General features: G+C 41.0%; 1 protein-coding gene and 1 non-coding gene across 2 annotated transcripts in view; one reads left to right on the top strand and one right to left on the bottom strand.

The window, feature by feature from the left end:
- MYO9A (myosin IXA) overlaps positions 1-21,295 on the top strand; it is a 395,533-nt gene that overhangs the window by 131,247 nt on the left and 242,991 nt on the right. The window contains exons 7-8 of the mRNA XM_023753167.1: positions 7,231-7,328; positions 12,012-12,138. Coding sequence (XP_023608935.1) covers positions 7,231-7,328; positions 12,012-12,138 — 225 coding nt within the window. The remainder of the gene's footprint in view (positions 1-7,230; positions 7,329-12,011; positions 12,139-21,295) is intronic.
- On the bottom strand, positions 2,150-2,256 carry LOC111825840. The gene has a single exon (XR_002829034.1). It is a non-coding gene; the product is annotated as a U6 spliceosomal RNA (small nuclear RNA).

Below are 21,295 nucleotides of genomic sequence, written 5' to 3'. Positions count from 1 at the left end.
ATTCCTATGCACACTGCACATATCTTATTTTGAAGTAAAAAAAACAAAACGGGAACAAATACAATATTTATATTTGCATGTTGCCCGTGGGCCGTAGTTTGAGGACCCCTGGTGTAGATGGACCACAGAGTTCTAATCCATTCATCTGCTGATGGGCATTTAGGCTGTTTCCAGATCTTAGCTGTGGTGAATTGTGCTGCTATGAACATAGGGGTGCATAAATCCTTTCTGATTGGTGTTCCTGGTTTCTTGGGATATATTCCTAGAAGTGGGATCACTGGGTCAAATGGGAGTTCCATTTTTAACTTTTTGAGGAAACTCCATACTGTCTTCCATAGTGGCTGCACCAGTCTGCATTCCCACCAGCAGTGCACGAGTGTTCCTTTTTCTCCACATCCTCTCCAGCACTTGTCGTTTGTTGATTTGTTGATGATAGCCAGTCTGACAGGTGTGAGATGGTACCTCATTGTTGTTTTGATTTGCATCTCTCGGATGATTAGTGACTTTGAGCATGTTTTCATATGTCTCTTGGCTTTCTGAATGTCCTCTTTTGAAAAGTGTCTATTTAGGTCCTTTGCCCATTTTTTAATTGGGTTGTTTATCTTCCTTTTGTTAAGTTGTATGAGTTCCCTATAAATGTTGGAGATTAAACCCTTATCGGTGATAACATTGGCAAATATGTTCTCCCATGCAGTGGACTTTCTTGTTGTTTTGTTGATGGTTTCTTTTGCTGTGCAGAAGCTTTTTATTTTGATGTAGTCCTATTTGTTTATTTTCTCTTTCGTTTCCAATGCCCTAGGAGCTGTATCGGTGAAGAAATTGCTTCGGCATATGTCTGAGATTTTGTTGCCTTTGGATTCCTCTAGTATTTTTATGGTTTCCTGTCTTACATTTAAGTCCTTTATCCATTTTGAGTTTATTTTTGTGTATGGTGTAAGTTGGTGGTCTAGTTTCATTTTTTTGCATATATCTGTCCAATTTTCCCAACACCATTTATTGAAGAGACTATCTTGACTCCATTGTATGTTCTTGCCTCCTTTGTCAAATATTAATTGAGCATATTGGTTTGGGTCGATTTCTGGGCTCTCTATTCTATTCCATTGATCTATATGTCTGTTCTTGTGCCAGTACCAGGCAGTTTTGAGAACAGTGGATTTGTAATACAGCTTGGTATCTGGTATTGAGATCCCACCTACTTTGTTCTTTCTCAGGATCACTGCAGCTATTCGGGGTCTTTTTTTATTCCAGATGAATTTTTGGAGAGTTCGTTCTAGGTCTTTGAAGTATGCCATTGGTATGTTAATGGGAAGTGCGTTGAATTTATAGATTGCTTTGGGTAGTATGGACATTTTAATGATGTTGATTCTACCAATATATGAACATGGTATATGCTTCCATTTGTTCATGTCTTTCTCTCTCTTTTTTCAGCATTCTGGAATTTTCTGAGTACAGGTCCTTTATCTCCTTGGTTAAGTTTATTCCTATGTATCTTAATATTTTTGTTGCAATGGTAAATGGGATTGCTTTTTTAGTTTTTCTTTCTGTAAGTTCACTATTGGTGTGTAGGAAAGCCATAGACTTCTGGGTGTTAATTTTGTATCCTGCTACATTGCCGAATTCATTTATTAAGTCCAGTAGTTTTTTGATGGAGTCTTTGGGGTTTTTTATGTATAATATCATGTCATCTGCGAATAAGAACAGTTTTACTTCTTCTTTTCCAATTTGGATGCCTTTTATTTCTTCTTGTCTGATCTCAATGGCTAGTACTTCCAGTACTATGTCAAACAGGAGTGGTGAGAGTGGGTATCTCTGTCTTGTTCCTGTTCTTAGTGGAAATGATTTTAGTTTTTGCCCATTGAGTATGATGTTGGCTGTGGGTTTGTCATATAAGGCTTTTATTATGTTGAGGTATGATCCTTTTATTCCCACCTTGCTGAGGGTTTTTATCAAGAAAGTGTTGGATTTTTGTCAAATGCTTTTTCTGCATCAGTGGGTATGATTATTTGGTTTTTATCTCTCAGTTTTATATGGTGTATCACATTTATTGATTTGCGGATATTGTACCATCCCCCCTGGAATAAATTCCACTTGATCATGGTGTATGATCTTTCTAATGTATTGCTGGATTCAATTTGCTAGAATTTTTTTGAAAAATATGGAATGCTTCACGAATTTGCGTGTCATCCTTGCGCACGGGCCATGCTAATCTTCTCTGTATCATTCCAATTTTAGTGTATGTGCTCCCGAAGAGAGCACCCAAATACCATTCTAAAAAATAAAGACAGCATAGAAAAAATGTCAAATTTGACTATACCATTCACTTTCTCTTCCTCATACTCATATTAAATGCCTTCTATATGCCGCACTTATTGTGGGCACTTATAAATGAGAAAGGGTTGGAGAAAAGGCTGATGTCATAAAAGAACCATTTGGTGTTGGGGAGTGTGCAGTAGCATGTTATCAAGTAAGATTAGAGCTTGAGCTGAGTTGGACTACTAGAGGAGTTAGTTCTTTTCTTTCAGTGGAAAGGGTTGTAATGATTGAGGGATATTTCCCTGCCTTATTTTTTGAATCTTACCAGATCATTGTTCTCTCAGTGACCTCCAACAGCTTTGTATTTTGGTGCCTGAAAGCTTTCCCCAGGACCCAGTTTTTGTGCTCTTTTGGCCTATGAATTAATTCACAACTCTCCTCCCCCTCTCTCCAGAAGTTTTCAACTATGACTGACTGGGAGATGGGTCTATAACTGCTCCAGCTCTTTCACCTCTGTACTTTTATACTGTTTCTCAGAGATTACTTTGGGGTTAAACTCCAGTTACCCACTGTGGTAGCTACTTTAATATTGTACGCTATTCAGGCTACATTGCCTTCCCTATTTTACTAGTACTTTTCCATCCCCCTTCTACTTGTACTGAATCTTGATCTCAAGGTCTACTTCCATAGGAACCTAAATTAAGATAAGGATATTTCTGTTCTGGTAAATTAATCCATTCTTAGTTTTTCTAATATCTTTGTCATCAGAAAAACAGTTAAGTGCGCGTTTTAAAAAACTGTGATTTTGGTGTTCACTGAGACCACTTTGTAATAACAAAGTTGATTCTGGATAACAGAAAATATAAATGTATTATATTTTAGTGTTTCTTTCAGTTTGCTTTCTCAGTATTATATATACACTAGGGGCCCGGGGGGGGGGGGGGTCCCTCAGCCCGGCCTGCGCCCATTCACAGTCCAGGACCCCTTGGAGGATGTCCACCTGTCAACTTAGGCCCACTCCCTGGGGGATCAGGCCTAAGCTTGCAGTCAGACATCTTTCTGGCAGCCAGGGAGCCCTTGGGGGATGTCCGACTAAAGGCTTAGGCCCCCAAGGGATCGGGTCTAAACCGTTAGTTGGACATTCTTAGTGCTGCCACGGAGGTGGGAGAGGCTCTTGCCACCACCACTGCGCTGGCCAGCCATGAGCCAGCTTCTGGCTGAGTTGCACTCCCCATATGGAAGTGCACTGACCACCAGGGGGCAGCTCCTGCATTGAGAGTCTGCCCCCTGGTGGCCAGTGCGCATCAGACCAACCGGTCATTCTGCCGTTCAGTCAATGTGCATATTATCCTTTTATTATTATTATATAGGATGTCCCTATTTCCCCCCTTTTGCCCCCTCTACCCAGCTCTTGTCCCCCACTTCTCTCTGGCCATCACCATACTGTTGTCTGTGTCCATGGGTTGTGCATATATTTTTTTTGGCTAATCCCTTCTTTAAATTCATTTTTTAATTTTTATTTTCAGATAACTGCTTATAACTGCACTATTATATATTTTCTATTATATCATTTAGAATTAAGATATTTTTTAATTGAACCCTTGTAAATTTTAGCACAATTTAATAAATTATGCTAGAAGCAATTAGATTTTTCATGTAATGCAGATACATTTTAATTAATATTTTATTAATTTTTAATTTTTTAATATTTTAATTTGAAATTATATCATACATGTAAAAAGAACTATAAAATACTACAGCATATTATATGTACCCTTCACCCAATTTCTTAGGTGTTAATAATTTAAACATAACCATTATACAACTAACAAAATTTGGAATATATTTTTCTTATAATCTCTTTAATGTTACTTAATCCATTTACTTTGTTTTTGTTAATCTTCACCCAAGGGTATTTTTCCATTGAATTTTGAGAGAGTGAAGGGAAAGGGAGAGACACATTGATTGGTTGCCTCCTACACATGCTTTGATAGGGACTGGGGATCAAGCCAGCAACTGAGGTACATGCCCTTGACTGGAATTGAACCTGGGACCCTTCAGTCCACGGGCTAATGCTCTATCCACTGAGCAAACAGGCTGCAGCTTAATTCATTTACTTTTAATCTATATGTGTCTTTATATTTAAAGTGGGTTTTGTTTTTGATTCACCCTCATAATCTGTCTTTTAATTGGTGCATTTATGCCACTGACTTTCAGAGTGCTTACTGATAGAGTTACTACCATATCAGGTGGCTTCTGGGGCTTCTGGGGCGGGGCTGCCTTGCTGCCTGGGACCTGCTGATGATCGGGTCCCCGGCGGCAAGGCGGGGCTGGCTCCTGGGGACTTCTGGGGTGGGGCTGCCTTGCTGCCCGGGACCCGCCGATGATTGGGTCCCAGGCAGTAAGGCGGGGCCGGCTCCTGGGGCTGGCCCTGCCCTGGATGGCAGCGCGATGGCAGCTCTCGCTGTCCCGCCCTGCCTGCAGTATGCAAATTAGCCGCCATCTTTGTTGGCGGTTAATTTGCATATTGTGCTTATTAGCCAATGGGAGGTGTAGCGAAGATACGGTCAATTACCATATTTGTCTATTATTAGATAGGATTGTAATATTCCTTTGGGAACAGACAAGAAGACTATAAATTATGAGAATCATTGCTATATCATTTGGTTTACTCAAGTGGAAGCACAGAACCTCTCACCCCCCTTACTGGTTATAGAGAAATGTTTATTAACTCATAAAATAAATGAGATGTTTGGGGTCTTGGAGGAAAGAAGCAAGAGCATTTTAAAAAGTTTTACTGTAGGTAAAAATGTGTTAAAATTTTTTAGTGAGTAGGACATTGTCTTAAATGTGTCTTAAAATTGCTTACCAAAAATGTTATAGGCAGAAAATGCATGGATTCTCAGAAAGAATTCTTATTGAAGTGTATTTACAAATTTAAACTATATTGCGATGTATTCAGTAACTCATTCTTACAGTATCTGAAGCATATTATACATGATAGATGCTTGATACTTAAAAAAAAATAAATGAGCACTTCATTTCTCACAAAGGAGTGTTTCATTCAATTCAGTATTTATTTAATAATTCAATGATTATATATTTATTTCAATAATTACCTACTTTCTTCTTTGCTGACTTGATGCTAGAAATAATGAAGTGAATACAGCAGATAACAATTTACTGAGTGTTTGATACAACATGCCTTTGGATAGGCATTACAAACATAAATACGTGGAAGGATGTTTTTGACTATGTAAATGTAATGGACTCTGAGAACATACAATAAAGGAATGTATAGACTTAAGTGTACAGCCCTGGCTGGTGTGGCTCATTTGCCCCATGCACTGAGAGGTCGTAGGTTAGATTCCTGGTTAGGGGACTTGCCCAGGTTGTGGGCTCACTCCCCAGTAGGGGGCATGCAGGAAGCAGCTGATCCTGATTGATGTTTCTCTCTGTCCCTTTCCCTTCCTCTCTCTCTAAAATCAATAAACACATTTAAAATAATAAAAGAAACATAGTAAAATAACTTTAAAAAAAGGACTTAAGTGTACAATGTTAATGTTTTGGGAACTGAAGGAGAATGGTTACTCTGAAAAAGTAATATTTTTTATCTGGTAGTGTACACTGTTTTCTTTTGCTGATTGATTATCATATTTATATTATTTTATTTGGAGCCATTTATTATATATCTGAATTGATATAATATGAACATTTTTGTATCATACAAATCTACACTCCACTTCTCAATTAAATTATTGCCTCTTCTAAAATTTATTTTTGTGTCCCAGGATCTAGTTCACTGACTTGCGGGGGTGGAGGGTCCCCTCAGACCAGCCTGCACCCTCTCCAATCGTACATCCCTCTCGCAATCTGGGACTGCTGGCTCCTAACTGCTCACCTGCCTGCCTGATCGCCCCTAACTGCCCTCCCCTGCTGACCTGATTTTGCCCCCAACTGCTTTCCCCTGCCAGCCTAATCTCACCCTCAACTGCCTCTGCCTGCCTGATCACCCCTAACTACCCTCCCCTGCTGGCCTCATCTCGCCCCCAACTGCCCTCCCCTGCCGGCCTAATCTTGCCCCCAACGGCCCTCCCCTGCTGACCTAATCTCGCCCCAACTACCTTCCCCTGCTGGCCTGATCTTGCCCCTAACTGCCCTCCTCTGCAGGCCAATTTGGTTCTGATTGGTTGGTTTCTATGCCAGTCAGTGTCAAAAGCTCCGCCTCCTAGGCAGCCATTGGCTCCTCACAGTTGACCCATATTTGGTTCTGATTGGTTGGTTTCTATGCCAGTCAGCGTCTCTGGGCCTATCAATGGGGCCTGATCAGAAAGGCAGGGCTGATCAGCAGCCCCGGTGGAGGCCTGGAGAGAAATGGAGGCGCAGCTGCTGGTCCAGCCAGGAGAGAAAGAGAGAGGCAAGTGCTGATCAACAGCTGCCACACAGGCTACAGATCAGACCCTGCTTCTCTCTTCAGGCCTCTCTCTGGGCCTGATTCGCAGCCCCCTCAGCAGTCAGTGCTGGGTCGCCACGGCAACCCAACGCTGACTGCAGGTCTGACTTCCAGTTGGTCAAGCCTCAGGTCGTGATGGACCCAGGGTTTTTATATATTAGGATTTGTTGAATAATTTGCACTCGTTTGTGTAATTGAGGTCTTTTGAATGCTTTGGGTCTTTAAAACTCTTCTGAACCACTCAAAGTAAAAATTGCTATCATAAGTTACTTTTGAGATTCTTGCCTTGTTGATTGTGAAAGGGAGAAAACAACGTAACTTTATGGTATTTTGGTAAGTACTATGTGTTTAGTTTGCATAAGATTAGAGGTATAATGAATTTGTCTAAGTATTTTACCAGCTCCAATTTTTATGTGTAGGTGTACTTATCTAAAATTACTATATTTCTGAGTGGCTTATGTTAGTTTTCAACAGGTAATTTTTATTTCCCCCTCTTTTTTTAATTTTTTTTTTTTAATAAACAGGATTGCTTCACAGTGGAGGGGGAGGATTTGAAGCATGACTTTGAACGCTTACAACTGGCCATGGAAATGGTAGGATTTCTTCCCAAGACACAAAGACAGTGAGTTTATTTATTGTTTTTATACCTTGAGCAGAGAACAAATTATGATGTGTGTTTAAGAATTCCTCTTTCTTGGTCCTTTGAGACACTTTTATTATAGTCCTGGTTTAGTGCCTTTTCCTTCTTAGGTGTGGCTTAGAAAATTTATTTTTCTAAAAGACTTGTTTTGAATTGTTTTTTTGTCAAAAAATTCTTTGAGATATTTTGAAAATCAGTTGAAAGCCCAGGAGCTCTTCTTCCTGTACAATTTATATTTATAAACATTTGCATATAATTGCAAGAGTTTCTGGTGTCCCTGAAGCCTCTTCATGAACCTTATGTAAACACTGTTGCTTTATAACACTATTTTTATAGTTTTTTATTTTCTGTATCATTGATCTCTAATCTTATTAAAGCTCACATACCTATCAGTAAAACATAATTTCCATATATTTACTCTTTAAAGTAATGTCTGTACTATTTGTACTAAACATTTTGTTTATTGTATTAAATACGTTGAACTAAAATAAAATGTAAAAAGGTTGAGATAAAGATGAAGTAAGCGATACATAACATAAACTATTTCAAATTAAAGACACAAATAACCTTGACTCTCACCAGAAAAATAATTGTAACATTACTAATTTAAAAAAAAGTTTATTGATTTTTAGAGAGAGAGGAAAGAGAGGGAGAGAGAGAGAGAAACATCAATGATGAGAGAGAATCATTGATCGGCTGCCTCCTACACACCCCCCTACTAGGGAGAGCCTGTAACCCAGGCATGTGCCCTTGACCAGAATAGAATCTGGAACCCTTCAGTATGCTGTCCAACACTCTATCCACTGAGCCAAACCTTTTTAATGAGATTTCCTTTAACTGTACATTGTTTCTGCTTCTTTGTTTTTAGGTATCCTGCCTTATAGTATGGTTATTGTTATCTCCAAATGGAAGATTATAAGCTTTTTGAGAACAGGGACTCTTATTTATATTTATTAATCTTTTTTATATTGAATTATAGTATATTGATTTGCTTATATGATGTTTCTTATTCCTGGAGTCTATGCATTACATATTTGTGTATGAGGAAACATTAATGTGCTGATTTTTGAACCCAAAGTTCTGAAACAATGTAATTACCAACCATAGAAACTACTGCAAAAACAGTTTTTAAAAATGGCTCAGGCCTGGCTGGTGTGGCGTGGTGTTTGAGCGTCAGCCCATGAACCTGGAGGTTACAGTTTGATTCTCGGTCGGGGCACATGCCGGGGTTTCGGGGTTTCGGGCTCAATCCAAAGGGGGTGTGCAGGAGGCAGCCGATGGATGTTTCTCTTTTATTGATGTTTCTATCTCTCTATCCTTTTCCCTTCCTCTCTGTGAAATCAATAAAAAATTTTTTTAAAAAATGGCTCAGTAATTACTGTTTGTATATCTTTTGACTTCTGTTTATTTTTATAATATTTCACTTGATACTAAGTTTCCTCTTTAATTTAACCCAGTCTAACTTTATGACTTAGTCCTTTATAATTGACTTGTTTTTTGTTTGAATCATTAAACATTTTTAATTATTTAAGAAATTAGACCTATAAATTAGATGTTGACTCAGGACCTCTAAAAATATAGCTATAGGTCCCTAAAGAAGTATCTTTATTTATTTAGAATACTTCCTAATTTTAGTAAAACACATAGTGTAAATTTCATAAGTAAGGACAAATTTATCCTAAAGAAATAAAGTGGTCAAGGCACAAATATATGTATATATCTGAATTTTCAGGAATGGCTTTTAGATATAGTTGTGTTCAATTTTAGATGGTCAGTTGTGTTAAATGCCTTTGAGATGTCAGGTAAGTTAAGGAATAATATGCTTTTCTTAGTTACATGGAAGTCCTTGGTAACCTCTATGAGACATTTTAGATGCCAGAATGTGATTGTAAAAAGGGATGACAAAGTAAAGACAAGGATTTATAAGTCAGTCCTTATTAGTATGCTTGTTTGTGAAGGGGAGGAAGAAGATGTGGAATCTAGGATGGGTTTTTTAAAGTGAGAGAGAAGTGAACATGAGATTATTTTGATTAAAAATTCTTATAGGTTTAGGTGAGTGATACAAAAAAAGTATAATAATGTATCCCAGCAAACTGGAGTTCATGGGATGGAGAGCGCAAGTGGAGGGATTAGTTTGCTGACTGGAAGAGGGGCATGTGTTCCTCAAAGACTGGAGGGTGGGGGGGAAGACAAAAGGGAGGGTCTAGATGTAAATGTCTCACAGTTGGGGCTTGATATTAGATAATGTACCCCAATGGCCTCAGGCTGTTTTAAAAAAACATTTATCAAGGGTACCATCATATGATGTAGGAAAGCCTTTTTTTAAAAAAAAATTTATCTTTATCGTTGAAAGTATTACAGATATCCCATTGGGCTCCTCTACCTTGTTCCAGTCCCCTTCCTGGGCCTTCCTGCACACTATTGTCTGTCCATGGGCCATGCATATCCTACATAATAAAAGCCTAATATGCTAAGTGTCCAGTCATCCGTTCAACCAATCAAAGCGTAATATGCTAATGATATGCTAAGGTCTCTCAACCGCTCGCTATGACATGCACTGACCACCAGGGGGAGACAATAGACCAGTTGACCATTCGCTATGACATGCACTGACCACCAGGGGGCAGACAGTCAACTGGTCGACCGGTTGCTATGATGTGCACTGACCACCAGGGGGCAGACGCTCCAACTTCCAACTGGTAGGTTAGCTTGCTGCTGGGGTCCGGCTGATCGGAACTGAGCGAGATGGGCCGAACATGCCCTAGAGCCCTCCCGCGCTCCCTCCCTGGCTAGCCAACCTCTTGTGTCCCTCCCCAGCCCCAGTCGTGTACTGGTGGGGTCCCTTGGCCTGGCCTGCACCCTCTTGCAATCCGGGACCCCTTGGAGGATGTCAGAGAGCCGGTTTCGGCTTGATCCCGTGACATTTGGACATCCCCGGAGGGCTCCCGGACTGCGAGAGGGCACAGGCCAGGCTGAGGGACCCTCCACCCAAGTACATGAATTTCATGCACCAGGCCTCTCGTATACATATAAGTTCATTGGTTCATCTCTCCTTACCCCTCCCCTCTGAAATATGTCAGTGTATTGCATGCTTCAGTGTCTCTGGGTCTCTTTTGTTCATCAGTTTAATTTGTTCATTAGATTCCAAATATAAGTGAGATCATGTAATACATGTAGGAAAGGCTTTCTTAAATACTAGAGGTCCGGTGCACAGATTTGTGCACTTGTGGGGTTTCTCAGCTTGGCCTGCGCCCTCTTGCAATCCAGGACGCCTTGGGGGATGTCAGACTGCCGGTTTTAGCCTGATCCCTGTAGGCCAGGCCAAGAGACCCCACCGGGCCTCTAGTATGCATAAAAGATCTTTGGTTAATCTCTTCTCACCCTCCCTTCTCCCCGCTTCCCTCAGATTCATCAGTGTGTTCCATGTTTCCATACCTGTGCGTTGAACGTCTACCCCCCTAGTGGCTAGCACACGTCATAGCTACTGATTGAAAGGTCGAACAGTCGCTTAGCCTTTTATATATATAGACTAGGGGCTTAGTGCACAAAGTTGTGCACCTTGAAAGGAACTGTGGGCCGGGAGGCTATGGTAGGCACAGGGGCTGGTCTCGGCACACCCTCTGTGCCCCTGCCCAGCCCCTTCTGCCGTAGCCCCTGGTTCCCTATCTGCCAGCAGCTCCGCTCCCGCTGTCGCTGCTCCCACACGCTGATGGCGCCAGCTCCGCTCGCACCCGCTGAAGGCGTGGAGCAATTGTGGCCAGCGCCAACAGCGGGTGCAAGCGGCAGCTGCTGTCCCGATCTCCCCTCAGGAGCAAGAGGAGGTGGAGAAGCCCTGAGGGGCGATTGGGGCCGGTAGCTGCCGCTCGTACCTGCTGATGGTGCTGAGTGATCGGGCCTGGCACCGGGCGCTAGCAGTGGGTGCCAGCGGCGGCTCCAATGCCAGCAGCGGGTGCAGGTGGGGCCAGCGCCAGCAGCAGGTGCAAGCACCCGGCGGGACTGCGACACGCGGGAGCAAAGAATTTTAAGTAACCACCAGTGGCTTGCACCGATGACAGTGACCGGTGCCCCACCTTGGTCTGGCACTCCTGCTCACCTGCTCCACCATCCCACTGCAGCTGACGCCCACTATGTTCCACGCACGCCCTCTGGTGGTCAATGCACGTCATAGCGACCGGTTGTTCGGTTGTTCTGCCATTCAGTCTATTTGCATATTAGCCTTTTATTACATAGGATAACTGCTAACTAAAAAAAATCACCTAGGATACGTGGTTAAAAATACAGATTCCAAGGCATGAAACATTCTTATTCAGTAGATCTGAAATAGACAGTGTAGGAAAAGGGCATTCCAGTCAGGATGAAAAGCATTTAGGAACGAATGGACTTTTGAAACACTACAGCAGATTCAGATAATAGCAAGATGTCCCCTTCAGATAACTTTTCTGACAAGTGGTAGGTACAATACTGAAGTTAAAGTTTTTTAAAGCACTTTGCACAATGACTAAAGTAGTAAACACTCAATAAATTTTATAGTTCTAATTACTCCCATATTTCTTATTTTCTGAAGACTATTTGTACTAGTTAATTTGCTTGATTATGATTTTTGGGATGAAATAAGCTTAGAGAATACACAGAAACAAGTTGTAATTTGTAATTTTATTTTTGCAGGATTTTCTCTCTTCTATCAGCAATACTACATTTGGGTAATATCTGTTACAAAAAGAAGACATACCGGGATGACTCCATAGATATCTGTAATCCTGAAGTTCTTCCTGTTGTCTCAGAATTATTAGAAGTGAGTGATTACATTTTCAATTGTCATTTCAAATACTGGGTAACTTGTCAGTTTTTATTTTGTGGAAGTTTTGTAGGGGTAAATAGGTTAATGCTTTTTTATTAATAGTGTTTGCCCAAAAGATGGAAATTTTGCTATTGCGTGTGCCACAATGTTTGGAAAATTTGGGTTTTCTGCCCTGCCTCCTCTTGCCCTAGATACCCATAATCCCTCAATTTGCTGTATAGGATGAATATTTCACTCAAGATGGCATAATATTCTAGGCCTTTACTACTTTTTCTTCTATATTTCAGATTTCTTCTCATGTTAAGACTTTGTTTAGATTGTTTTATTTGAAGATGGGGTACCTGGATGGATGGGGAGAAAAGGATACTAATTTTTCTTTCTTCATAGTTATATAGAAACCTACGATGCTTCTTTCCATAACAAGGTCTTTATTACCTTACTAGAGGCCCGGTGCACGAAATTCGTACACGGGGTTGGGCCCCTTCAGCCCAGCCTGCACCCTCTCCAATCCAGGACCAATCTGGGACTGCTGGCTCCTCTTGCAATCTGGGACTGCTGGCTCCTAACCGCTTGCCTGCCTGCCTGCCTGATTGCCCCTAACCCCTCTGCCTGCCTGATCGCACCTAACCACCTCTGCCTGCCTGCCTGATCGTCCCTAACTGCTCCTCTGCTGGCCTGATCGCCCCTAACCACCTCTTCCTCACCCCGCACCCGGGACCCAGAATTCCCTCCTTCAGCCAGTCGCAGGCACCCAGGACTTGGGCTTCCTTCCCTCTGGTTGACTGCAGGCACACAGGACCTGGGCCGGCTTTGCCTGGGCCAGCCACAGCCGCAGGGGACTGTGGATGGGCGGCTTCGCCCGGTTGCAGCCGCACATGCCTGGGACCACGGGGTGTGCGGCTTGTCCCTCTCCCAGGCCGCAGCCTGGCTGGTCCTCATTCCTCTCTCCCCAGTGTTGAGTGTCTGAGCCATTATTGCGTGACGTCGTGAGGGCGTGATGCCCATTTGCATATTAGCTCTTTATTATATAGGATTATATAGGATTCTTTCTGTAGTGATGATTTCTCATGCTTCCCAGCTAACTTCTCATCTTGCCAGATTCATTTTGAAAGGGATATCATTTTTCATAGGCTCTCTCCTATGACAGAGTAAGGAAATATATGTATGTATACTAACCTAAGTATATTCATATATCTACAAATATTTTTGTCTAGCTATATATATATATATAAAGATGAGGTTTGCTAATGTTTCTAACTAATCCATTATCACATGTATCAGTCTAGCCTTCTCCCCTTACTTATATGTAAACTCCCACTCTAACATTGAGGAACCTGTCTCCCATCATCTTCCATTCATTAATTATTCAATTCTAGTATACATGTATAACAGTATTAGAATTGTTAACCCATACTTCTGTGGGAAATGACTTTGTCAACTAGAGTAGAGTGCTATAGAGCATAGTTCCTTTTGCCTTTAGTTTTATAGACTTCCTTCATTTTCAGAATTAGTTTTCTTCCCACCCACTTTCTTGAACATTGTGGTTGTTTCATATATTTGTCATATAGTCAGATTCTCTTGTCATGGTCTGAATTCTTTTCTAGGATCCCCCGGTGCCTTAAATAATTTTCTAAAACTTTGTATAGATTAAGATTCACTCTTTGTGCTGTATGGGTTCCGACAAAGGCATAATGTCATGTATCCTCTGTTAAACAGTATCATACAAAATAGTTTCCCTGCCCTAAAAATCCCCTTCACCTAATCAACCCCTTCCCCACTGATGCCTGGCAACCACTCACCTTTTTACTAACTGTAGATTTGCCCTTTCTAGAATGTAGCATAATTGGAATCATACAGTACGTAGCCTTTTCAGACTGACTTGTTTCACTTAGCAATATGCATTTAAGACTCATCCATGCTTCTTGTCTCAATAGCTCATTTCTCTATATTGCTGGGTAATATTCCATTATAGCTATATCATGGTATAGCTATATCATAGTTTATTTATCCATTCACCTCTTAAAGGATATCTTGGTTGTTTACAGTTTTTTTTTTGCAATTATGAATAGCTTGCTTTTTTCTATTAAAATATTGCTCATCTTTAAAATCTTGATTCATGTGCCAGCTCATGAAGTTTAACCTTGTTAAATGGTCTGACTCCATCAGTTTCTACTTAACATAGTTTATTTTTAGTTTTATAGCAGAAAGTTAATTGTTAACTAGTTTATGCCCATTATAAGGTGGCGGTGTTCTCTGAGAGCAATGGATGCCTCTTTCTTGTTTATCTGACCTTAAAGTGTTTATTATTTTGTACATGCCTGGGTGTTGCTTATTAACTTCAATGGAATGAGTTAGCCTGGCAGAAGGGCCAGGAGAAGGGAGGAGTACCTTAATTCAGAACTAGATTCACTCAGTGGAAATTCTACCAGGATGTTGAGTGTGGTATCTAAAGGTTGTAATTTTGAAGGTCATGAGGGTCAGAGAAAATTTCAGTCAGGCATTTTAAGTAATATTGTAGTCAAACATTTGGAATTGTAATACAGGGATTGTGGCTGGTGATCAACAAGTAGCAAGGTTTTTGGTTCTAGTGCAGTATTTATTCTTTGGTGAGAGACTGGTAAGAGCAATTCAAAGCAGTACTCAGATATTGGTAAAAAAAAAAAAAAAAAGGAGAAATAAAATCCTGAGAATGGTTACCAGTGTCAAAGTTAGGCCAACAGCAAATGTGATTTGATAGCAAATCTCACTTTATAACATAAGCTTTTAAAATTCTTTCTTGTTATATATAGTTTGGATTGGTTCTAGGAATAGAGATTGGGTAATAAGCAGAAAGAAGATATCTTCAAAGATGAGGAGCTAGAGAAGATATGACAGCACCTACCATGGTATCCTGTCTATAGTTAGCGTAGTGATTAATCACAAAAACAATATATAATTATATACGTGTTTTCCGATGGTCTTAGGCGACCCCTGTGAAAGGGTTGTTCGACCCCCAAAGGGGTCTCGACCCACAGGTTGAGAACCGCTGCTCTAGCCAAAGGGCAAATAAAGGGATAACCTAGCAAGACAGAAAACATTTAAATAATAACCACTCAATTCCAGCCAAACACCATAGGAAAAAAACTATGCTCCTGCACCCAAACTATGCCAGCCAAGGTCAAGTAGGGAGCCCAGACTGCCACCCTACTTGTCTGTAACAAGGATTGGGGTGCAATGTTAGAGGAGGCCTAGTGGAGAGGCAGGACTTTTACCATAGCTCAGTGGTAACAAGGTCACCTACTTCAGTATCAGTGGAGACTGCCAGAACTCCCCACCCCATCCATTGGTAATGAGGAGCTCCCTCTCACATGCCAATGAAGGCTGAGTGGAGAACCTGGACTTCTGCCTCCACTTTGCAGTAACAAGGGAGTTCCTCCCACCCCTTTCTGGCTGGAGGGGTATCAAAAAAGCCAGATAAGCCATCAATAATTATTCTAAATGTAAATGGTCTGAATTCACCAGTAAAGAGGCACAGAGTAGCAGAGTGGGTCAAAAAACAAAACCCAACCATATGCTGCCTAAAAGAGATACATCTAAACAGCAAAGACAAAGGCAGATTCAAAGTAAAAGGGTGGGAAATTATTCTCCAAGCAAATAACATCCACAGAAAAGCAGGTGTAGCCATACTTATATCTGACAAAATAGATCTCAAGATAACAAGTGACAAAGCTGGACATTTTATAATGATAAAGGGAACACTACATCAAGAAAACATAACATTTCTTTTAAAAAAATATATATATTTTATTGATTTTTTTTACAGAGAAGAAGGGAGAGGGATAGAGAGTTAGAAACATCGATGAGAGAGAAACATCCATTCAGCTGCCTCCTGCACGCCCCCGACTGGGGATGTGCCCGCAACCAAGGTACATGCCCTTGACCGGAATCGAACCTGGGACCCTTCAGTCTGCAGGCCGATGCTCTATCCACTAAGCCAAACCGGTTAGGGCTTCCTGGAAGATTTTTGATTGCTGTTTCAATTTCTTCGGTAGTTATCGGCCTATTCAGGTTTTTTTATTCTTCTTGGTTGAGTTTTGGGAGCCTGTATTTTTCTAAGAATATGTCCATTTCAACTAGGTTGTCCATTTTGTTGGAATAGAATTGATCATAGTATTTTTTCATAATCATTTGTATTTCTGTGGGATCGTTTGTTACTTCACCTCTTTCATTTCTGATTTTGTTTATTTGGGTCCTCTCTCTTTGATTCTTGGTGAGCCTGGCTAGAGACTCATCAATCTTGTTTATTGTTTCAAAGAACCAGTTCTTGGTTTTGTTGACCTTTTTAATAGTATTTTTGGTCTCTATGTTGTTTATGTCCACTCTGATCTTTATTATTTCCTTCCTTCTGCTTACTCTGGGCTTTTCTTGTTGGTCTTTTTCTAACTCTGATTTGTAGGGTTAGATAATTTATTACCATTTTTTCTTGTTTTTTTTGAGGTAGGCCTGTAGAGCTATGAACTTCACTCTCAAGACTGCTTTCACTGTGTCCCATAAATATTGGATTGTTGTGTTTTCATTATTGTTTTTTGCCATGATGCTTTTTATTTTTTCTTTGATCTCTCTGGTAACTCAGTCATTGTTTAATAGCATGCTATCTATCCTCCAGGTGTTTGATTTTTTTGATTTATTGTAGTTAATTTCTGGTTTGCCATTTTGATCTGAGAAGATGCTAATATGATTTCTATCTTCTTGAATTTGCAGAGACTTTGCCTGTGTCCCCATATATGGTCTATCTTTGAAGATGACCCAGGTGCACTTGAGAAGAATGTATATTCTGTGGCTTTGGGGTGCAATGTTCTAAAGATGTCAATTAATTCCATCTGATCTAGTGTGTCATTTGGGATTGATATTTCTTTTCTGATTTTTTTGTTTAAAGGATTTGTCCAGTAGTGTTAGTGGGGTTTTAAAGTCCTCTACTATGACTGTATTGCTGTAAATATCTCCCTTGTTATTCTCCAGAAGTTTTTTTATGTATTTGGGTGCTCCTGTATTGGGAGCGTATATGTTTACCAGAGTTATATCTTCATGTTGGATTGTTCCCTTTAGTATTATGAAGTGGCCTTTCTTATCTCTTGTTATGTCCTTCACTTTGAGATCTAATTTGTCAGATATAAATATTGCTACCCAGCTTTTTTTTCATTTCCATTCGCCTGAAAAACCATTTTGCATCTCTTTACCATCAGTCTGTGTGAGTCCTTTGTTCTGAGATTGGTTTCCTGTAGACAGCAGATATATGGGTCATGTTTTCTTATCCACTCAGCTACTCTGTTTTTTGATTGGGGCATTTAATCCATTTACATTTAAAGTTATTATTGCCCTGACTGGTTTGGCTCAGTGGATAGAGCATTGGCCTGCGGACTCAAGGGTCCCAGGTTCGATTCCGGTCAAGGGCATGTACCTTGGTTGTGGGCACATCCCTAGTGGGGAGTGTGCAGGAGGCAGCTGCTCGATGTTTCTCTCTCATCAATGTTTCTAACTCTCTATCCGTCTCCCGTCCTTTCTCTAAAAAATCAATAAAATATATATATAAAAAAAATAAAGTTATTATTGATAGGTACTTGTTTGTTGCCATTTTTATTCTTTATGCCTGTGTTCCTTCTTTGATTCCTATTTCTTCTTTTTACAGCAGACCCTTTAGCATTTCTTGCATTGCTGGTTTGGTGGTGATAAACTCCCTTAGTCCTTTTTTGTCTGTGAAGCTCCTGATTTCACCCTCAATTTTGATTGATAGCCTTGCTGGGTACAGTATTCTTGGATTCAGACCCTTCCTTTGAATGACTTTGTATATTTCATTTCATTCCCTTCTGGCCTGATGGATTTCTGTTAAGGAATCAGTCGTTAGTCTGATGGGGGATCATTTGTTGGTAACTTTCTGTCTTTCTCTGGCTGCTTTTAAGATCCTTACTTTGTTGTTGGTGTTTGCCAATTTAATTATAATGTGCCTTGGTGTCCGTCTTTTGGGGTTTATTTTGTTTGGGATTCTGTGAGCTTCTTGGACTTGTGTGAGTTTTTCCCCCTTTATATCAGGGAAGTTTTCTGTCATCATTTCTTCATGCAGGTTTTCTGTTCCTCGCTCAGTTTCCTCTCCTTCTGGCACCCTTATTACGCAGATATTTTATTTTTTTTATGTTGTCCCAAAGTTCCCTTAGGCTCTCCTCCTGTTTTTTAAGTTTTTTTTCTAGATGCTGCTCTGCTTGGGTATTTTTTCCTACATTGTCTTCTAGCTCACTGATGTGGTCCTCCGCTTTTTATAATCTACTGTTGATGCTTTTTATTGAGTTATTTATTGCAGCGATGTCATTTTTCATTTCTTCTTCGTTCTTCATTTATTCTTGGTTCTTACACATATTGTTGAATTTGTCTTCCAACCTTTTCAGCGACCTTATGACCATTGTTCTGAATTATTTCTCTGACATATTGCTTGCCTCCATTTTGTTTACTTCCTTTTCTGGTGATGCCTCCTTTTCTTTCATATGCAGTTTCTTTGTCTCCCCATGATCTCTCCTGTCCAGGTGTCTGGTTATGTAGCTCTTTCTCTCCTGCATTGACTGAAAGGCACAAAATAGAACATAACAAGGCACAGCGCACAAGGCACTGAACACAAATGTATTCAGGATACTAATAATCCAATATAAAGGTGACCACCAGAGAAAAGAGAATTAGGGGATAAAAAAAAAGAAAAAAAAGAGTGCAAAAATCATATTGAGAAAAGTAAAAAAAAGTAAGAGAGAAAAGAAATAGAATAAAAAAGAAGGGGGAAGATACTATGTATATGGGGAGAAAATTCCAATAGAACAACAACTAATCCAAAAAAATGCAAACAACTAATACCAAGATATGAATGCAAACTACAAGTAACAACTAATAACAAGCCAGGAGAGGAAAAACAGAAGAAAAAAAAGAGAAACAATCACACAAAGAAACAAAAAAACCAATCTAATCAACAATCAAACTAGCAACAATAATAAGACAGAGAGAAAGAAAGACAAAACAAAACAAAAAAAAAACCAGAAAACATAAGTAAAAAAACAAAAAAAGGGAAGAGAAAAAAATTTGGATAGTGAAGAAAGAGAAGAGAAAAGTGTGTATGGACTTGGACCAGGCGATCGGAAGTTGGATATATAAGTAGGATGAATTGGTAATGCGGTAAAAAGAAGGAATAGGGAAAATCTAAAGCAGAAGTAGGGTAAGAGAAACAGGACAACAAAAGGGTAAAAATGAGGAAGAGAGTGTTGGTATAAAGGTAAAGTTGAGATAGAATAAAATAATGCTAAAGGATAAATGAAAAAAGGATGTAGAACACTAATCCCAAAATGAAATAAAATAAAATAAAGAGAAAATAAAATGAAACTTTAAAAAACGGTAAAATAATCCTATATAATAGAGGTAATTCACAAATTGACTCACACCCTCGCACAAGATGGCTGCCCCCATGGGGTCACAAGATGGCTGTGCCCATGTCATCACAAGATGGTCACCACAAGATGGCCGGCAGGGGAGGGCAGTTGTGGCTGATCAGGGCAGCAGGGGAGGGCATTTGGGGGCAGTCAGGCCTTCAGGGGAAGACAGGTAGGGGCAACCAGACTGGCAGGGGAGGGCAGTTAGGATGGACCAGGCTGTCAGGGGAGGGCAGTTGTGGGCGATTGGGCCAGCAGGGGAGGGCATTTTGGGATGACCAGGCCTGCAGGGGAAGGCAGGTAGGGGCTACCAGACTGGCAGGGGAGGGCAGTTAGGGCGGGCCAGGCTGTCAGGGGAAGGCAGTTGGGGGCGATCGGGCTGGCAGGGGAGCAGTTAGGCGTCGATCAGGCTGGCAGGGGAGCGGTTAGGGGGCGATCAGGCTAGCAGGCAGAAGAGGTTAGGGGCAGTCAGGCAGGCAGGCAGGCAAGCAGTTGGGAGCCAGCAGTTTCAGATTGCGAGAGGGATGTCCAACTGCCGGTTTAGGCCTGTGGGATTGGGCCTAAACTGGCAGTCGGATATTCCCTGAAGGCTCCCGGTTTGGAGAGGGTGCAGGCTGGGCTGAGGGACACCCCCCCCCCCCCCCCCCGGGTTCATGAATTTCGTGCACCTGGCCTCTAGTAGTAGTAACAGTACTGATTAAACATAAAAATATAATAATTGAAAAGGTAAAATCAAGTGAGAAAAAAAGAAAAAAAATTAGTTTCTTCAGTAAAAGATAAGAAATAAAAATGTGCAGTAGTGAAGGTCATTCAATTCCTCTATTGTTCTGTTTGGCATGCCTGGCCTGTTTCCTGTCAGGGTATCAGGACAGTATTGAAGTTCCCTGTGTTCCACAGGTCCTCTTTGTTGTAAGCCAGAATCCTGTTTTCAAGCAGGCAGTATTTCTTTGTTTCTCAGCCTGCCTGTGGTTGTATTTACACAAGAGTCAATTTGTGATTCAACCCCTGTGTGGCAGTGTTTCTGTATTGACATCCGGGGCTATAAGTCCTCTCTACCCAGTATTTAGAATTTGTTTTCCCTGCTGCACTTAATACTGGTTTGGGGGTATGGACTGCCCCAGAGCTGGTTTTCTGATATTTCTCCCCATGTTCCACAAAAACAACTCCCCCCTGCAGTCTCTGAGAGTGTGATCCTACGTACTGGGCTTAGTAATCAAAAGCAAGGATTTAAAGAGAAAAAAGATCCAGAGTAAGTGTGTGAACTTGCGACTTTTTTGCCCCTTCACTGCGCGCGACTCTGCTCACTTCTCTGTGCATGTCTTTTTCCCCTGGCACAGTGCAGCCGATTTACTGGTAAAGCTTCATGGTGCCTTTTTGTGCCCAGTCCAGCTATGGGTTGATTTCTAGAGTTCTCTTCTGTCAGCAGTCCTGTGGACCCCTTTCCACATTCGCAGACTACGCTGGCCCCAACGGTTATGGATTTTGTGGGGCGCAGACTTCCTCCAAACCTCTAGATCCCACTGCGTGTGTTTCTCGCTCCAGCCTGGATCGCAGACCTCACCTTTCTCTGAGCAAAATCTGAACTTTCCTTGAGAAGGTGGCAGAGCTTGTCCGAGTCCGCGTATTCGTGTTGCTTGAGACCCGGTGTTTGTGGGTTCGCAGCTTGTCCCTGGGTGTTGTGGTTGTAGGGTCCTGGGAGGTATTCAACTCTTCCC

This window comes from Myotis lucifugus, unplaced genomic scaffold (assembly GCF_000147115.1).
Source record: "Myotis lucifugus unplaced genomic scaffold, Myoluc2.0 scaffold_41, whole genome shotgun sequence".
Lineage (NCBI taxonomy): Eukaryota > Metazoa > Chordata > Mammalia > Chiroptera > Vespertilionidae > Myotis > Myotis lucifugus.
The sequence above is the reverse complement of the archived record's forward strand: the minus strand, read 5'-3'. Positions and strand labels throughout refer to the sequence as shown.